The sequence below is a fragment of the Tachyglossus aculeatus genome, chromosome 21 (genome assembly GCF_015852505.1).
Source record: "Tachyglossus aculeatus isolate mTacAcu1 chromosome 21, mTacAcu1.pri, whole genome shotgun sequence".
NCBI lineage: Eukaryota > Metazoa > Chordata > Mammalia > Monotremata > Tachyglossidae > Tachyglossus > Tachyglossus aculeatus.
The window spans coordinates 12,177,045-12,194,752 of NC_052086.1; the positions used below are offsets into that span (position 1 = coordinate 12,177,045).

Here is a 17,708-nt window from a genome sequence, read left to right on the forward strand (position 1 = left end):
AAGCAGCGGGGCTCGGTGGAAAGAGCCCGGGCTTTGGAGTCCGAGGTCATGGGTTCAAATCCCGGCTCCGCCACTTATCAGCTGGGTGACTTTGGGCAAGTTGCTTCACTTCTCCGGGCCTCAGTTCCCTCATCTGGAAAATGGGGATGAAGACCGTGAGCCCCCTGTGGGACCACCTGATCACCTTGTAACTCCCCAACGCTTAGAACGGTGCTTTGCACAGAGTAAGCGCTTAATAAATGCCATTATTATTATTATTATCTGCCAGAGGCGCCTCCCCTCCAGGAGTACCGGCCCAGCTCCCGCCTCTGTGGGGCATTGTGTGTGTGTGTGTGTGTGTGTGTGTGTGTGTGTGTGTGTGTGTGTGTGTGTGTGTGTGTGTGTGTGTGTCCTCCGCCACAGCTCTGGCCACCTGGCTGGGCGATGGGGTCAGAACAGTGCCTGCGCTTAGAACAGTGCTTTGCACATAGTAAGCGCTTAATAAATGCCATCATCATTATTATTATATACCTGTATATTATATACCTGTATATATGTATATATGTTTGTACATATTTGTTACTCTATTTTACTTGTACATATCTATCCTATTTATTTTATTTTGTTAGTATGTTTGGTTTTGTTCTCCGTCTCCCCCTTTTAGACTGTGAGCCCGCTGTTGGGTAGGGACTGTCTCTAGATGTTGCCAATTTGTACTTCCCAAGCGCTTAGTACAGTGCTCTGCACATAGTAAGCGCTCAATAAATACGATTGATGATGATGATGATGATTATTATTAGTATAAATACGATTGATGATGATGATGATGATTATTAAGGGATCAGCGCTGGGGGAGAGGCTGCTCCACCCTGGGCTGACGCAGATGGTCCCGAGCCACCGGCCCAGCTGCTGCCCAGATTTCCCATTTGCTGGAAAATCCAATAAATGGCGTCATCCCGCCGCTAAAGCCCCCAATCCTCCCCGCTCGGCGCGGGGATTATGTCCGAGGTCAGCGGCCCGGCCCCCGAGAGCTCGGCCGGAGCCGGCGCTTGGCCACGGGCCGGGCCGCGGAGGACGGGCGGGCCTCGGCCTGGGAGTTTGGCAGTTTGGGGAGTTCGGATTGGGAATAGGAAGTGGAGAGCTTTCCTTCTCCCTGATTGTTTCTGAGCGGATCTGGTCCGGTCTGGTCCTTGGCTGGACGGGAGGCAGGGAGGGGAGCGATGTGGAGGATGCCAATCCAGGCCACAGACAGTGGGAGGGAGGGAGAGGCGGCACCGGTCGGCTTACGCAGCAGTGAGCACCTGGGAACGTAACGATAATCATCATCATCATCATCATCAATTGTATTTATTGAACGCTTACTATGTGCACAGCACTGGACTAAGCGCCTGGGCAGTACAAATTGGCAACATCTAGAGACAGTCCCTACCCACCAGTGGGCTCACAGTCTAGAAGGGGGAGACAGAGAACAAAACCAAACATACTGACAAAATAAAATATAGAATAGATAGGTAAGTAAAATAAGTAGAGTAATAAATATGTACAAACATATATACATATATATATATATACATAAAAATAGAGTAATAAACATGTACAAACATATACATATATATACATATAATAATAATAGCATTTGTCAATAATAATAATGATGGCATTTATTAAGCGCTTACTACGTGCAAAGCGCCGTTCTAAGCACTGGGGAGGTAACAAGGCAATCGGGTTGTCCCACGGGGGGCTCACGGTCTTCACCCCCGTTTCCCAGATGAGGGAACTGAGGCCCAGAGAAGTGAGGTGACTTGCCCCAAGTCACCCAGCTGAGAAGTGGTGGAGCCGGGATTCAAACCCATGACCTCTGACTCCAAAGCCCGGGCTCTCTCCACCTAGCCGCGCTGCTTCTCTAGTAAGGGCTCACTACTGAGCGCTGCGGTGGACCCAACCAGATCGGGTTGAACACGGTCCCTATCCCACGTGGTGGTGGTGGGGTCAGAGTTTTAATCCCCCTTTTACAGAGGAGGTAACTGAGGCACAGAGAAGTTAAGGGACTTGTCCAAGGTCACGCAGCAGACAAGAGGCGGAGGCAGGATTGGAGCCCGGGTCCTTCTGATTCCCGGGCCCGTGCTCTATCCACCAGGAACACGTCGGGGCACGTGTGTTTGTGTGTCTCAGGAATTGGTGTGTGTTTTTGTGCACGCAAAGGGATGTGGGTTCGGGGGGCGGTGGGATGCTTAAAACACTCCATCAGCTCTTCCCGCCTTGTAGCCTCACTTTTACAGCTTCCTTTAGCTACCAAAGATGGAAAAAGGGAGCCCCGAGTGGGACAGGGACCGTCTCTAGATGTTGCCAACTTGTACTTCCCAAGCGCTCAGTACATCATCATCATCATCATCAATCGTATTTATTGAGCGCTTACTATGTGCAGAGCACTGTACTAAGCGCTTGGGAAGCACAAATTGGCAACATATAGAGATGGTCCCTACCCAACGGCGGGCTCACAGTCTAAAAGGGGGAGACGGGGAACAAAACCAAACGTACCATCATTATTGAGCCCGCTGTCGGGTCGGGCCCGTCTCTCTATGTTGCCAACTTGGACTTCCCAAGCGCTTAGGACAGTGCTCCGCACGCAGTAAGCGCTCCGTAAATACGAATGGATGAATGAATCATCACCCTCATCATCAATCGTATTTATTGAGCGCTTACTATGTGCAGATCACTGGACTAAGCGCTTGGGAAGTCCAAATTGGCAACATATAGAGACAGTCCCTACCCACCAGCGGGCTCACAGTCTAAAAGGGGGGATTATTCCGCTCTCAGAGATGGGCAGTAGGATCCCGCAGCCGCACGCAGTAAGCGCTCCATAAATATGAATGGATGAATGAATCATCATCATCATCATCAATCGTATTTATTGAGCGCTTACTATGTGCAGAGCACTGGACTAAGCGCTTGGGAAGTCCAAATTGGCAACACATAGAGACAGTCCCTACCCAACAGCGGGCTCACAGTCTAAAAGGGGGGATTATTCCGCTCTCAGAGATGGGCAGTAGGATCCCGCAGCCGCACGCAGTAAGCGCTCTATAAATACGAATGGATGAATGAATCATCATCATCATCATCAATCGTATTTATTGAGCGCTTACTATGTGCAGAGCACTGGACTAAGCGCTTGGGAAGTCCAAATTGGCAACATCTAGAGACAGTCCCTACCCACCGGCGGGCTCACAGTCTAAAAGGGGGGATTATTCCGCTCTCAGGGATGGGCAGTAGGATCCCGCAGCCGCACGCAGTAAGCGCTCCATAAATACGAATGGATGAATGAATCATCATCATCATCATCAATCGTATTTATTGAGCGCTTACTATGTGCAGAGCACTGGACTAAGCGCTTGGGAAGTCCAAATTGGCAACACATAGAGACAGTCCCTACCCACCGGCGGGCTCACAGTCTAAAAGGGGGGATTATTCCGCTCTCAGAGATGGGCAGTAGGATCCCGCAGCCGGGAGGGAAGCGGGGGATCCGGGTTTCCCGCTCTCTACGTGACTCCGATCTGCTCCGCTCTCTTCCCTCATCCCGTAGGGACACCGCTACGGCGGTGGGCCCGGGGGAAGGTAGCTATGGTAGCCAGACATCAACTGTCACCGGCGTCAGCCTCCAGTGAAAACACACCGGCTGCTGTGGCGGCGGCGACGGCGACAACAACAGTAGCCCTCTTAATCCCCCCGGTTTCCACAGGGCCCGTGCTGCCGGCGAGGGAGATCAAGCGGAGGCCGGGGCCACGGGGCCACTCTCCTCCCCATCCCCGCCTCCCCGTCGAGGCTCAGCTTAGCCCCAGACGGTGGGCGCACGTGTGTGCCCGTGTGCACACGTGTCTCCGTGTGCCGCCCGCCCTCCCATTAATAGATCCCATTTAGGATCGGCGGCCGTAGTCGGCGGGTGAGAGATCGGAGTCGGCGACGCGACGCTGATCGATCTGTTGGCCGGCCTGAACGCCCCCCGCCTCGCCACCACCACCACCACCACCACCACCACCGGCGGCTCCCTCTGCTCCACTCCCAAGGTATTTATTTATTTTACTTGTACATACTTATAGCCCGCTGTTGGGTAGGGACTGTCTCTAAATGTTGCCAACTTGGACTTCCCAAGCGCTTAGTCCGGTGCTCTGCGCACAGTAAGCGCTCGATAAATCCGATCGATTGATTCTACTTATTTTATTTGGTTAATATGTCGTTTTGTCGTCTGCCTCCCCCTTCTAGACTGGGAGCCCGCTGCCGGGTAGGGACCGTCTCTAAATGTTGCCAACTTGGACTTCCCAAGCGCTTAGTCCCGTGCTCTGCGCACAGTAAGCACTCGATAAATCCGATTGATTCTGCTTATTTTATTTGGTTAATATGTCTTGTTTTGTTGTCTGCCTCCCCCTTCTAGACTGGGAGCCCGCTGCCGGGTAGGGACCGTCTCTAAATGTTGCCAACTTGGACTTCCCAAACGCTTAGTCCGGTGCTCTGCACACAGTAAGCGCTCGATAAATCCGATTGATTGATTCTACTTTTATTTTATTTGGTTAATATGTCTTGTTTTGTTGTCTGCCTCCCCCTCCTAGACTGGGAGCCCGCTGCTGGGTAGGGACTGTCTCTCTATGTTGCCAACTTGGACTTCCCCAGCGCTTAGTCAGCATCATCAAGGCCCTGCTGAGAGCTCACCTCCTCCAGGAGGCCTTCCCAGACTGAGCCCCTTCCTTCCTCTCCCCCTCGTCCCCCTCTCCATCCCCCCATCTTACCTCCTTCCCTTCCCCACAGCACCTGTATACATGGATATATGGTTGTACATATTTATTACTCCATTTATTTATTTATTTATTTATTTATTTATTTTACTTGTACATTTCTATCCTATTTATTTTATTTTGTTGGTATGTTTGGTTCTGTTCTCTGTCTCCCCCTTTTAGACTGTGAGCCCACTGGTGGGTAGGGACTGTCTCTATGTGTTGCCAATCTGTACTTCCCAAGCGCTTAGTACAGTGCTCTACACATAGTAAGCGCTCAATAAATACGATTGATTGATTGATCATCATCATCGTCACTCGTATTTATTGAGCGCTTACTGTGCGCAGAGCACTGGACTAAGCGCTTGGGAAGCGAAGCAGCCTGGCTCAGTGGAAAGAGCCCGGGCTTTGGAGTCGGAGGCCGTCAGTTCAAATCCCCGCTCTGCCACTTGTCGGCTTGTGTGACTTTGGGCGAGTCGCTTCACTTCTCTGGGCCTCAGTTCCCTCATCTGGAAAATGGGGATTAAGACTGTGAGCCCCACGTGGGACAACCTGATCACTTTGCAAACTCCCCAGCGCTTAGAACAGTGCGCACAGTAAGCGCTTAATAAATATCATTATTATTATTATTATTACTCTCACTCCCTGTCCCCCACCCCGACTTGACTCACTGCCCCCAATCCCCCCTTCCCGCCAGCCCTGCTGCCCGGCCTGGTGGGAACGTGTGTCCCGGCTGGTGGGTGTCGACGATATTCTCCCCTCTCCTTAATAATAATAATGATGATGGAGTTTTGTTAAGCGCTTACTATGTGCAAAGCACTGTTCTAAGCGCTGGGGGGGGATACAAGGTGATCGCGTTATCCCCCGTGGGGCTCACGGTCTTCATCCCCATTTTCCAGATGAGGGAACTGAGGCTCAGAGGAGGGACTTGCCCAAAGTCACCCAGCTGACAACTGGCAGAGGCGGGATTCGAACCCGTGACCTCTGACTCTCTTTTCCACCGAGCCATGCTGCTTCTCCTTCCTGGTCAGGCCGGGCCAGTCCCCCTGCGCCTTTGGTCAGCGAGCTGGGACGGGTGCGAGGCAGGCGGCACCCACGGTCCCGTTGGGGACACGGCCTTGGAGCCCACTGTTGGGTAGGGACTGTCTCTATATGTTGCCAACTTGGACTTCCCGAGCGCTTAGTACAGTGCTTTGCACACAGTAAGCGCTCAATAAATACGATTGATTGATTGATTGCTGCCGGCTCTTAGCTGTTGGGGAGAGGAGACATCCCCCCCGTCCCTCATTCCCTCATTAGAGACGAAGCGTGGCTCAGTGGAAAGAGCCCAGGAGTCAATCAATCAATCAATCAATCGTATTTACTGAGCGCTTACTGTGTGCCGAGCACTGTACTAAGCGCTTGGGAAGTCCAAGTTGGCGACATAGAGAGACGGTCCCTACCCAACAGCGGGCTCACAGTCTAGAAGGGGGGGACAGAGAACAAAACCAAACATATTAACAAAATAAAAAGTAGTCGGGGGTCATGGGTTCGAATCCCGGCTCTGCCAATTGTCAGCTGGGTGACTTCGGGCAAGTCACACAACTTCTCTGGGCCTCAGTTGGGGATGAAGACTGGGAGCCCCCTGTGGGACCACCCGATCTCCTTGTAACCTCCCCAGCGCTTGGAACGGTGCTTTGCACATAGTAAGCGCTTAATCAATCAATCGTAGTTATTGAGCGCTTCCTGTGTGCAGGGCACTGTACTAATAAGCGCTTAATCAATCAATCGTATTTATTGAGCGCTTCCTGTGTGCAGGGCACTGTACTAATAAGCACTTAATAAATCAATAAATCGTATTGATTGAGCGCTTCCTGTGTGCAGAGCACTGTACTAATAAGCGCTTAATAAATCAATCAATCGTATTTATTGAGCGCTTCCTGTGTGCAGGGCACTGTACTAATAAGCACTTCATAAATAAATAAATCGTATTGATCGAGCGCTTCCTGTGTGCAGGGCACTGTACTAATAAGCACTTAATAAATCAATAAATCGTATTTATCGAGCGCTTCCTGTGTGCAGGGCACTGTACTAATAAGCACTTCATAAATAAATAAATCGTATTGATCGAGCGCTTCCTGTGTGCAGGGCACTGTACTAATAAGCACTTAATAAATCAATAAATCGTATTTATTGAGCGCTTCCTGTGTGCAGGGCACTGTACTAATAAGCACTTAATAAATCAATAAATCGTATTGATTGAGCGCTTCCTGTGTGCAGGGCACTGTACTAATAAGCACTTAATAAATCAATAAATCGTATTGATTGAGCGCTTCCTGTGTGCAGGGCACTGTACTAATAAGCACTTAATAAATCAATAAATCGTATTGATTGAGCGCTTCCTGTGTGCAGGGCACTGGACTAATAAGCACTTAATAAGTAAATAAGTCGTATTTATTGAGCGCTTCCTGTGTGCAGGGCACTGTACTAATAAGCACTTAATAAGTAAATAAATCGTATTTATTGAGCGCTTACTGCGTGCAGGGCACTGGACTAAGCGCTTGGGAAGGACAAGTTGGCAACATCTAGAGACGGTCCCTACCCACCAGTGGGCTCACGGCCTAGAAGGGGGAGACAGAGAACAAAACATATTAACAAAATGAAATAAATAGAATAAATAGAATAGAATGATTATTATTATTATTCCTCTTCTCCCGGACTCCCTGCCCGTCCCACCCCAGGCTCCGGGAGGTTTTATCACAGTCACGCTGAACACCGGTCCCACCCTGAGCCCCCCGAGGCTCCAGAAAAGGCTCTGGAGTGATGGGGGGTCTCAAGCCGGCCACGGGACCCCCCGGCTCTGGCCTCCCCTTCCCGGCGCAGACGCTCCTGGGGGTCTCTGGGTTGGCTAGGGAATGGGATGGGGTACGGAAAACCCCCCGCTCCGTCTCCCCAAGTCCGGGCCTTGGGGCAGGAGGAGTGAGGAGCCCCCTCGCCCTCCGCCCGCCACCTTCACAAGTCCCCTCAAGGCCCTGCTGAGAGCTCACCTCCTCCAGGAGGCCTTCCCAGACTGAGCCCCTTCCTTCCTCTCCCCCCCCGTCCCCCTCTCCATCCCCCATCTTACCTCCTTCCCTTCCCCACAGCACCTGGATATATGTTTGTACATATTTATTACTCTATTTTACTTGTACATATCTATTCTATTTCTTTTATTTTGTTAGTCTGATTTTTAAGTCTGTCCCGTAAATAAATAAACGATGGTATGACTGAGCCCCTTCCTTCCTCTCCCCCTCGCCCCCCTCTCCATCCCCCCATCTTACCTCCTTCCCTTCCCCACAGCACCTGGATATATGGATATATGGTTGTACATATTTATTACTCTATTTATTTTACTTGTACATATCACATATCTATTCTATTTATTTTATTTTGTTAGTATGTTCGTTTTTGTTCTCTGTCTCTCCCTTTTAGACTGTGAGCCCACTGTTGGGTAGGGACTGTCTCTAGATGTTGCCAACTTGTACTTCCCAAGCACTTAGTACAGTGCTCTGCACATAGCGCTCAATACGATTGATGATGATGATGTTTGTACATATTTATTACTCTATTTATTTATTTTACTTGTACATATCTATTCTATTTATTTTGTTAGTATGTTCGGTTTTGTTCTCTGTCTCCCCCTTTTAGACTGGGAGCCCACCGTTGGGTAGGGACCGTCTCTAGATGTTGCCAACTTGGACTTCCCAAGCGCTTAGTCCAGTGCTCTGCACACAGTAAGCGCTCAATAAATACGATTGATGATGATGATGATGATGATGATGACTTCATCAGACTGAGCCCCTTCCTTCCTCTCCCCCTCGTCCCCCTCTCCATCCCCCCATCTTACCTCCTTCCCTTCCCCACAGCACCTGGATATATGTATATATGGTTGTACATATTTATTACTCTATTTATTTATTTTACTTGTACATTTCTATCCTATTGATTTTATTTTGTTGGTATGTTTGGTTCTGTTCTCTGTCTCCCCCTTTTAGACTGTGAGCCCACTGTTGGGTAGGGACTGTCTCTATGTGTTGCCAATTTGTACTTCCCAAGCGCTTAGTACAGTGCTCTGCACAGAGTAAGCGCTCAATAAATACGATTGATTGATTGATGATGATGCCCACATTCAAATCCAACCAAATGCGCCAGGCGATCGGACGGCTACTTTGAATGCCCACCCCGGGGCCTAGGCAAAGCAGCTTCCCCGGCCGGCCCGGAGCAGGTGGCTCGGCAACCAGGGTCGTCAGGGCTAGAAAACCCAAACCAGGTGCTGCCAGGGGTCCGGATCCTTGAACTTGGACTTCCCGAGCACTTAGTACACGGTAAGCGCTCAATAAATACGATTGATCGGATCCGCCGAGGCAGGAACCGCAGTAATAGGGAGTCAGGTTAGACTTCGGACGGCTCTTCTGGGCCTCGGTGGCTTCTTCCCTGGAGGCTAGTAGGACCTGGCGGCGGTTTTCCGGCTGGAGTAGACAGAGGCCCGGACAAGATGACCTCCGCGGGTCACTTCAGGTCCAAGGATCCTGAAACTTGAGGTTGGAGTCCGGCTCATCCTCCCTCCCGTTTTCTCCAAGCTGTAGCCAGGGGGTTTAGCGCTGAACCCGGGAGAATCCCAGCAGAGGAGGAGTTCTGGAGTCTGACTGCAATCCCTCTTACTGCAGGCTGGCCCCTTTCCTCTTGTTCCGATGGAGGCTGATGGCCTCCCACCTCAGTCTTCTCCTCTCCGTTGCATTATACCTTCCCAAAGGCTTAGCCTCACGTGGGACAGGGACTGTGCACAACCCAATTTGCTTTTATAATAATGGCATTTAAGTGCTTACTATGTGCCAAGCACTGTTCTAGGCACTGGGGGGGATACAAGGTGATCAGGTTGTCCCACGGTGGGCTCACAGTCTTTAATCCCCATTTTCCAGATGAGGTAACTGAGGCCCAGAGAAGTGACTTGCCCAAAGTCACACAGCCATCAATTCTATAGAATATATTATATCATAATTATATTATAGAATATATTATATATTAGAATATAGAATATTCTATTCTATTTAGTTTTGTTAATATGTTTTGTTGTCTGTCTCCCCCGTCTAGACTGTGAGCCCACTGTTGGGTATATGTTGCCAACTTGGACTCCCCAAGCGCTTAGTACAGTGCTCTGCACACAGTAAGCGCTCAATAAATATGATTGACATTTGTATGTATTTATTACTCTATTTTGTACATATTTATTCTATTTATTTTATTTTGTTAATGTTTTGTTTTGTTCTGTCTCCCCCTTCTAGACTGTGAGCCCACTGTTGGGTAGGGGCCGTCTCTATATGTTGCCAACTTGGACTTCCCAAGCACTTAGTACAGTGCTCTCTGCACACAGTAAGCGCTCAATAAATATGATTGACATTTGTATGTATTTATTACTCTATTTTACTTGTACATATTTATTCTATTTATTTTATTTTGTTAATGTTTTGTTTTGTTCTGTCTCCCCCTTCTAGACTGTGAGCCCATTTTTGGGTAGGGACCGTCTCTATCTGTTGCCAACTTGGACTTCCCAAGCGCTTAGTACAGTGCTCTGCACACAGTAAGCGCTCAATAAATATGATTGACATTTGTACGTATTTATTACTCTATTTTACTTGTACATGTTTATTCTATTTATTTTATTTTGTTAATGTTTTGTTCTGTCTCCCCCTTCTAGACTGTGAGCCCGCTGTCGGGTAGGGGCCGTCTATATGTTGCCAACTTGGACTTCCCAAGCGCTTAGTACAGTGCTCTGCACACAGTAAGCGCTCAATAAATACGATTGATTGACAAGTGGCGGAGCAGGGATTAGAACCCGTGACCTCCGGCTCCCAAGCCCGGGCTCTTTCCACTGAGCCACGCTCCTTCTCTACGGCTTAATACAGTGCCTGGCACGTAGTAAGCGCTTAACAGATACCACTATTATTATAGTAAGAGCTCAATAAATGCCATCGATTGATTGGAGGGGTAGGTGCTTACGTTTGCGGGGAAGGGAAAGTGGGGAGCCGAAGAGGAGTGAGGAGGGGACCCTAGGTGGTCTGCTTCCCCCCCCGCCCTACCTCCTTCCCTTCCCCACAGCACCTGCATATATGTTTGTATATATTTATTACTCTATTTTACCTGTACATATTTATTCTATTTTATTCTGTTAATCTGTTTTGTCTTGTTGTCTGTCTCCCCCTTCTAGCCTGTGAGCCCACTGTTGGGTAGGGACCGTCTCTCGACGTTGCCAACTTGTCCTTCCCAAGCGCTTAGTCCAGTGCTCGGCCCACAGTAAGCGCTCAATAAATACGACTGATTGATGGCCAACTTGTCCTTCCCAAGTGCTTAGTCCAGTGCTCTGCACACAGTAAGCGCTCAATGAATGAAGACGATATTCTGTAACGATTAAAATAATTTCCCGAGCGAGCGGGGTCGTTTGCGCAGGCGGGGCGGGGCTCCGCACGCCGGAAGCGCTCAGTAAATAGGATCGGATGAATTCGAATGATCCTTCTGGACTGTGAGCCCACTGTTGGGTAGGGACCGTCTCAACTTGTCCTTCCCAAGCGCTTAGTCCAGTGCTCCGCACACAGTAAGCGCTCAATGAATGAATGAATGAACGCTTGGCCAAACTCCTGCTTCCTGCCAGGCTGGGCGGCGGACTGGGGCTCACCCGAAGGGGTGTCGGGGGTTTGCCGGGCTCCGTGCCCTCTGGTGCCCCTCGTTGCCTCTCTCCCTAGGCCTTGCTCCTCGCCATGGAAGAATGGGACGCTCCCCAGATGAAGAAGGAAGTGGAGAGCCTCAAGCACCAGCTGGCCTTCAAGCGGGAGATGTCCTCCAAGACGATCCCAGAGTGAGTGCCCCCACCCCACCCCGCCTTCCGTCCCCCCGTCTTTGCCCCCCGGCCGCTCCGTGCGGCCGGGGCCCGCGATCGGGGTCCCCCTCTCCCCCCCGCGGGCCAGCCCCGGAGGCCGGGGGTCCGGGCCCGCCGCTGACCCTGCACCCGCCCCGCCGCAGGCTGCTCAAGTGGATCGAGGACGGGCTCCCCAGCGACCCGTTCCTAAACCCGGAGCTGATGAAGAACAACCCGTGGGTGGAGAGGGGAAAGTGCGCCATCCTGTAGCCGCGCCGCCCGCCTCCGGTACCGGCCGCCTTTCCTAGGGACTGGGCTGACGCTTCGCCGTCGGGCCGGGCCGCCGCGCGCTGAAATAAACGACGGCAGCAGAAACCCCGCGCTCCGCCCGGCGGGTTTATTTCTAGGCCGCGGGAGGCCCGGCCCGGGGTGGCTACATCAGGTCCCGCACGTAGACGTTGCGGCGCACGGCGTTGGAGACCCCTTCGTTGAAGCGGAACCAGACGTGGCTGCGGCCCACCGCCTCCCCGAATCGCTTCTCCCCCGGCTCCTGCTCGGCGGCCGCACGGCTCTCTGAGGGGGGCGGGACGACACGCGGCCGCCGGTCGGGACGCGGCGGGGGCACCCCCGGCCCCCGGCCTTCGGGCTACCTTGGCGTGCCACCCTCCCTCCTCCCGCCCCATCCCGCGGTTACCTGGCCCCGGGGCCGCCGCTTTCCGGACGATCTTGCGTCCGAAGAAGTCCGTTTCCGGCTAGGAAGAGAGAGGGAGGTGAGGGGACGTTACTCCGGCGGGCCGGCCGGTTGGGGTCTCTTGCCCCCGGGGGCCCCGAGGGCTTCCTTCCCCACTCCCCCTGCTCCGCCCGGTCCCACTGGGACCCACGCCAACAGCGCGGGGGATGGAGGGCACCCGAGTCCTCCCCCAACGCCCGCTGGCACCGATTCACGGACCCACCCTGCACGAGGGCAACCGCCTCACACATCCCCCCCTACATACGTGCCCCATACACGTATGCCGGCACAGACAGGCACACCCACACGTCAGCAGGGATATTCGCACTCACGCAAGCCACGCTCACATCCCTCCATCCGGCCCCGGGCTCCCCCGCCGCTTCAGGGGGACGCATCCCACCTTCCCCTCCACGCCGCGGGTTTCCTTGGGGTGCGGCGGGACGGCTCAGGCACGGAAGGGGGGCAAGGGGCGACACCCCCACGAGGCGCGCTTGAGGCCGGCCGGAGACGGCCCCGGGAAGCCTGACCCCGCGTATCCGCGGGAAGGAAGACCCCCGCGACGAGGAGTGCGTGGGGGAGGCGCTCCTCCAGAGCCATAGGACAGTTTTCCTCTGCCCCGGGAAAGGTGAGAACGGAGCTGACCCGAGCACCCCCCGCCTCACCTTCTCGTCAACCACGGCCCTTTGGATGATGTGCTCCAGGCGCTGCTCGGGGTTCCGGCCGCTCCCCGCCCTCTCACCCGCCGTTGGCTGGGGGACGGGAGACGGTCGTGGCCTCGCCGCGGGCCCCGAGATCTGCTCCCGGACCTCCGCCCACGCTTGGCCCTCTGTTCCCAACCCCTCCGGGAGCAGAAGGTCCCTTCCCCGCCTGTCCCGACAACAACCCTCCAGCTCCCACGGCGGGCGAGAGCCACGGCCCCCTCCTCCGTGGGATGGACGGCACAAGTCAAGCTCTTCTTGGTCTGGGTGGCCCAAAGGCCTGGGGGGGTGGGGGCGCAGCCCCGGGTTATTACTCATTATATGATCACTGTCATCATCATCATCATCAATCGTATATATTGAGCGCTTACTGTGTGCGGAGCACTGCACTAAGCGCTTGGGAAGTCCAAATTGGCAACACATAGAGACAGTCCCTACCCAACAGTGGGCTCACAGCCTAGAAGGGGCGCGTCCTGTGCGCGAAGCACTATATTAAGCGCTTCGTACTCCATTACATTATTCGAATTCGTCATTTCACGCGCGCGCTCGGCTCCGAGTCAGCGCGTGGCCGGTGTCGGGCCCAGGGACTCGGGAACAGGGGCCCACCGCCTTGGTCCCCCCTCCGCAGGCCTCCTCACCCGGCCCTCCTCCCCTCCCAACCCCGGGGGGGGCCCCGCGGCCGGCGGAGTAAACAAGAACCCTCCGGAGGCGACGGCGGCACCGGGGACTCGTTACCCTAACCCCACTGACGTCAGCGGGGACCGGCGCCACCGGGGACCGTCGGCCAGGCGCCGGGGCGCGGTGGCGGGGGGGTACGCGGAGGCCACCCTCGCGCCACACCGCGCCCCCGGCCTCCGGCGAGGCCGGGCTCTCACCCGGCTCGGGTTGCGGGCCTGCACAGCCGCCTCGGCCCTCCTCATCTTCTCCAGCTCGATCTCGCGGGCAATGAGCTGCTTGGCCTGGTAGGTCAGCCGCTTGCGGGCGGGGAGGTCGGGGAACCTGCACACGGCCTCCACGTTCCTGGCGCGGGGGGCAGCGGCGGAGGTCACGGCCCGCGGGCGGGGAGGCCCCGGCCCGCGGCGGCCCCCCGGCCCCCCGGGCACTCACGGGTCCAGCGTGTAGACGTACTGGCCGTCGGCCGTCCGCTCCTGGAGGTAGGTGAGGTTGTAGGACAGCATGGTGCCGATGAGGCCCGCCAGCTGCTGCTTCTCCTTGGCGCTGTACAGCTGCGTGTTTATCTGAAGGGGGACGGTGGGAGGGGGCGGCCGCTGGCGGGGCGGCCGGGCCCCCCGACCTCCCCGCCGACCCGGACTCGGCAGCGGGGCCCCCCAGGGCCCCCTCCCTCCTGGCGGGGCGCGGCCGGAGACTGACCGGGCGCAGCTTGGGGGAGATGATGTCCAGCAGCGGGCAGAGGGCCTCGAGGACGAGCGCCCGGGGCCCGGCCCGGCTGCGGGCCGCGGGGCCGACGCCCGCCATCAGGGACGAGATCAGGTTCTGCATCCGGTTCGTCCTGCTCAGCGCCTGGGTCGGGGGCAAGTGGGGGGGTCACGCTCGGCCCGGACTTCCCGACTGACCCGCCGGCAGCCCGCGTGGAGGGCAGGGAGTGCCGACTGGGACTTCCCGAGCGCTCCGTACGGTGCTCCGCACGCAGTGAGCGCTCAATAAGTATGACTGAATGGATGAATGAATGAGGGAGGCTTGGGGGTGGCCACACTGGGGAACAGACTAGGATCAGGGAGCGCCGACTTGGACTTCCCGAGCGCTCCGTACGGTGCTCCGCACGCAGTGAGCGCTCAATAAGTACGACTGAATGGATGAATGAATGAGGGAGGCTTGGGGGTGGCCACACTGGGGAACAGACTAGGATCAGGGAGTGCCGACTTGGACTTCCCGAGCGCTCCGTACGGTGCTCCGCACGCAGTGAGCGCTCAATAAGTACGACTGAATGGATGAATGAATGAGGGAGGCTTGGGGGTGGCCACACTGGGGAACAGACTAGGATCAGGGAGTGCCGACTTGGACTTCCCGAGCGCTCCGTACGGTGCTCCGCACACAGTGAGCGCTCAATAAGTACAACTGAATGGATGAATGAATGAGGGAGGCTTGGGGGTGGCCACACTGGGGAACAGACTAGGATCAGGGAGCGCCGACTGGGACTTCCCGAGCGCTCCGTACGGTGCTCCGCACACAGTAAGCGCTCCTCAATAAGTACAACTGAATGGATGAATGAATGAGGGAGGCTTGGGGGTGGCCACACTGGGGAACAGACTAGGATCAGGGAGTGCCGACTTGGACTTCCCGAGCGCTCCGTACGGTGCTCCGCACACAGTGAGCGCTCAATAAGTACGACTGAATGGATGAATGAATGAAGGAGGCTTGGGGGTGGCCACACTGGGGAACAGACTAGGATCAGGGAGTGCCGACTTGGACTTCCCGAGCGCTCCGTACGGTGCTCCGCACACAGTGAGCGCTCAATAAGTACGACAATGGATGAATGAATGAAGGAGGCTTGGGGGTGGCGACACTGGGGAACAGACTAGGATTCTGGGCGCTCTCTTCCTCCCTTCAAGGCCCTACTGAGCGCTCACCTCCTCCAGGAGGCCTTCCCACCCTGAGCCCCCTCCTTCCTCTCCCCCTCCATCCCACCTCCTTTCCTTCCCCACAGCACCCGCACGTACGTATATACGTCTGTACGTATTGATTACTCTATTTTACTTGCACCTATTCTATTTTGTTAATATGTTTTGTTTCGTCGTCCGTCTCCCCCTTCTAGACCGTGAGCCGGCTGTCGGGTCGGGACCGTCTCTAGATGTTGCCGGCTTGGACTTCCCAAGCGCTTGGTGCGGTGCTCTGCGCACAGTGAGCGCTCGATCGATCCGACTGAACGAACGGGAGCTTTAAACAGGCCCCAGACTTCCCTCGGCACTCCTCCTGAGGGCAGGGAGGCCTAGAGCTGGGCCGGGGCACCTGCCTCGAACTGGCTGCTGGGGTAGGCGATCCTGGGGACGCCGGCGGCGGCGAAGAGGAGGTGGAAGGCCACGGGTAGGAAGGGGAGGTATCTCATCAGCTGGAAGTGCTGGCCGTGGCGCACCGCGCGGTCCAGGGCGTCCTCGAACTCCAGCCAGTCCAGGGCCCGGCACACCGTGCCCAAGCTGGGGTCCTTCGGCTTCACGTTGAGGAAGTTCTCGTGGAGGCCCTGGAGGTCGGGAGAGAGCGGGAGGCGGCCCTCGGGGGTCCACTCCGACGGGGGACACCGGAGACGCGCCCACGGCACGCGGTGACTGGCGCGGGGGCGAGTCCATCTGGACTGTGAGCCCGCTGTCGGGTAGTAGGGACCGTCTCTACATCAATCTAGTCGTATTTACTGAGCGCTTCCTGTGCACAGAGCACCGGGCTAAGCGCTTGGGAAGTCCAAGTCGGCAGCATCTAGAGCCGGTCCCGACCCGCCAGCGGGCTCACGGTCTAAAAGGGGGAGACGGACAACGGAACCAAACATACCAACAAAATAAAATGGATGGGTACAAGTAAAATAAACAGAGTAATAAATACGTACAAACATATATAATCGGGGGTGGCGGCTGTGCGTGCCAGGCGCTGTTCTAAGCGCCGAGGTGAAGACAAGCAAATCAGGTTGGGCACGAGCCCCCCGTCCCATATGGGGCTTAAGGCCTCGATCCCCGTTTTACAGACGAGGTGAGCGAGGCGCAGAGAAGGGAAACGATTTGCCCAAGGTCGCACGGCTCTAGACGTTGCCGACTTGGACTTCCCAAGCGCTTAGTCCGGCGCTCTGCACACAGTAAGCGCTCAATAAATACGATTGATGATGATGATGACGACGTCGGGTAGGGACCGTCTCTCTCTGTTGCCAACTTGGACTTCCCAAGCGCTTAGTACAGTGCTCTGCACGCGGTAAGCGCTCAATAAATACGATCGATGATGATGATGACGTTGGGTAGGGACCGTCTCTCTCTGTTGCCAACTTGGACTTCCCAAGCGCTTAGTACAGTGCTCTGCACGCGGTAAGCGCTCAATAAATGCGACTGACTGATTGAGAAGGGGCCACCAGTCTCAGGGAGGAGAATGGAGACACACACAAATGCACCACATCACGTGGGGGCCCGGGGGAGGAGGCTGAACATAATAATAATAATGATGGTATTTGTTAAGCGCTTACTATGTGCCGGCGGGCGGGGGGGGATACAAGGTGATCAGGTTGGCCCACGTGGGGCTCACAGTCTCAATCCCCATTTTACAGATGAGGGAACTGAGGCACGGAGACGTGAAGTGACCCGCCATTGCACCGGGAGGGAGGGGGGGCGTCTCCAGCCTGATAGAGGAGATCGGAGAAGAGAAGCAGCGTGGCTCAGTGGAAAGAGCCCGGGCTTTGGAGGCGGAGGTCACGGGTTCGAATCCCGGCTCTGCCAATTGTCAGCTGGGTGACTTTGGGCGGGTCACTTCACTTCTCTGGGCCTCAGTTCCCTCACCTGGAAAATGGGGATGAAGACTGTGAGCCCCCCGGGGGACAACCCGATCACCTTGTAACCTCCCCAGCGCTCAGAACAGGGCTTTGCACGTAGTAAGTGCTTAATCAATCAATCAATCGTATTTATGGAGCGCGTACTATGTGCAGAGCACTGTACTGAGCGCTTGGGAAGCACAAATTGGCAACA

The 17,708-nt window shown here is 55.0% G+C and overlaps 2 protein-coding genes across 3 annotated transcripts in view; one reads left to right on the forward strand and one right to left on the reverse strand.

Moving 5' to 3' along the window:
- The first annotated feature begins 3,710 nt into the window (after nucleotides 1-3,710).
- GNG13 (G protein subunit gamma 13) lies at nucleotides 3,711-11,982 on the forward strand. Its single transcript, XM_038762634.1, has 3 exons — nucleotides 3,711-4,040; nucleotides 11,498-11,610; nucleotides 11,775-11,982. The coding sequence occupies exons 2-3, from the start codon at nucleotides 11,513-11,515 to the stop codon at nucleotides 11,878-11,880; spliced, it is 204 nt and encodes a 67-aa protein (XP_038618562.1). The 5' UTR covers nucleotides 3,711-4,040; nucleotides 11,498-11,512; the 3' UTR covers nucleotides 11,881-11,982.
- Nucleotides 11,983-11,985: 3 nt separating this feature from the next.
- The window catches only part of CHTF18 (chromosome transmission fidelity factor 18), a 43,704-nt gene continuing 37,981 nt past the window's right edge, over nucleotides 11,986-17,708 (reverse strand). Inside the window, exons 16-22 of one of the 2 annotated variants that reach the window (XM_038762632.1) lie at nucleotides 16,010-16,234; nucleotides 14,410-14,559; nucleotides 14,146-14,276; nucleotides 13,914-14,058; nucleotides 13,003-13,089; nucleotides 12,305-12,362; nucleotides 11,986-12,183 (exon numbers count right to left, since the gene is read on the reverse strand). In XM_038762632.1, coding sequence (XP_038618560.1) covers nucleotides 12,044-12,183; nucleotides 12,305-12,362; nucleotides 13,003-13,089; nucleotides 13,914-14,058; nucleotides 14,146-14,276; nucleotides 14,410-14,559; nucleotides 16,010-16,234 — 936 coding nt within the window. In that variant the 3' untranslated portion in view covers nucleotides 11,986-12,043. The remainder of the gene's footprint in view (nucleotides 12,184-12,304; nucleotides 12,363-13,002; nucleotides 13,090-13,913; nucleotides 14,059-14,145; nucleotides 14,277-14,409; nucleotides 14,560-16,009; nucleotides 16,235-17,708) is intronic. The other variant, XM_038762633.1, reaches the window with a different exon arrangement.

Bases quoted from the DNA above. Each gene is read 5' to 3' on its own strand.
- GNG13 (XM_038762634.1), top strand. From the start codon at position 11,513: ATGGAAGAATGGGACGCTCCCCAGATGAAGAAGGAAGTGGAGAGCCTC. The intron at 11,611-11,774 runs GTGAGTGCCCCC...GCCCCGCCGCAG, and splicing joins TCCTCCAAGACGATCCCAGA to GCTGCTCAAGTGGATCGAGG.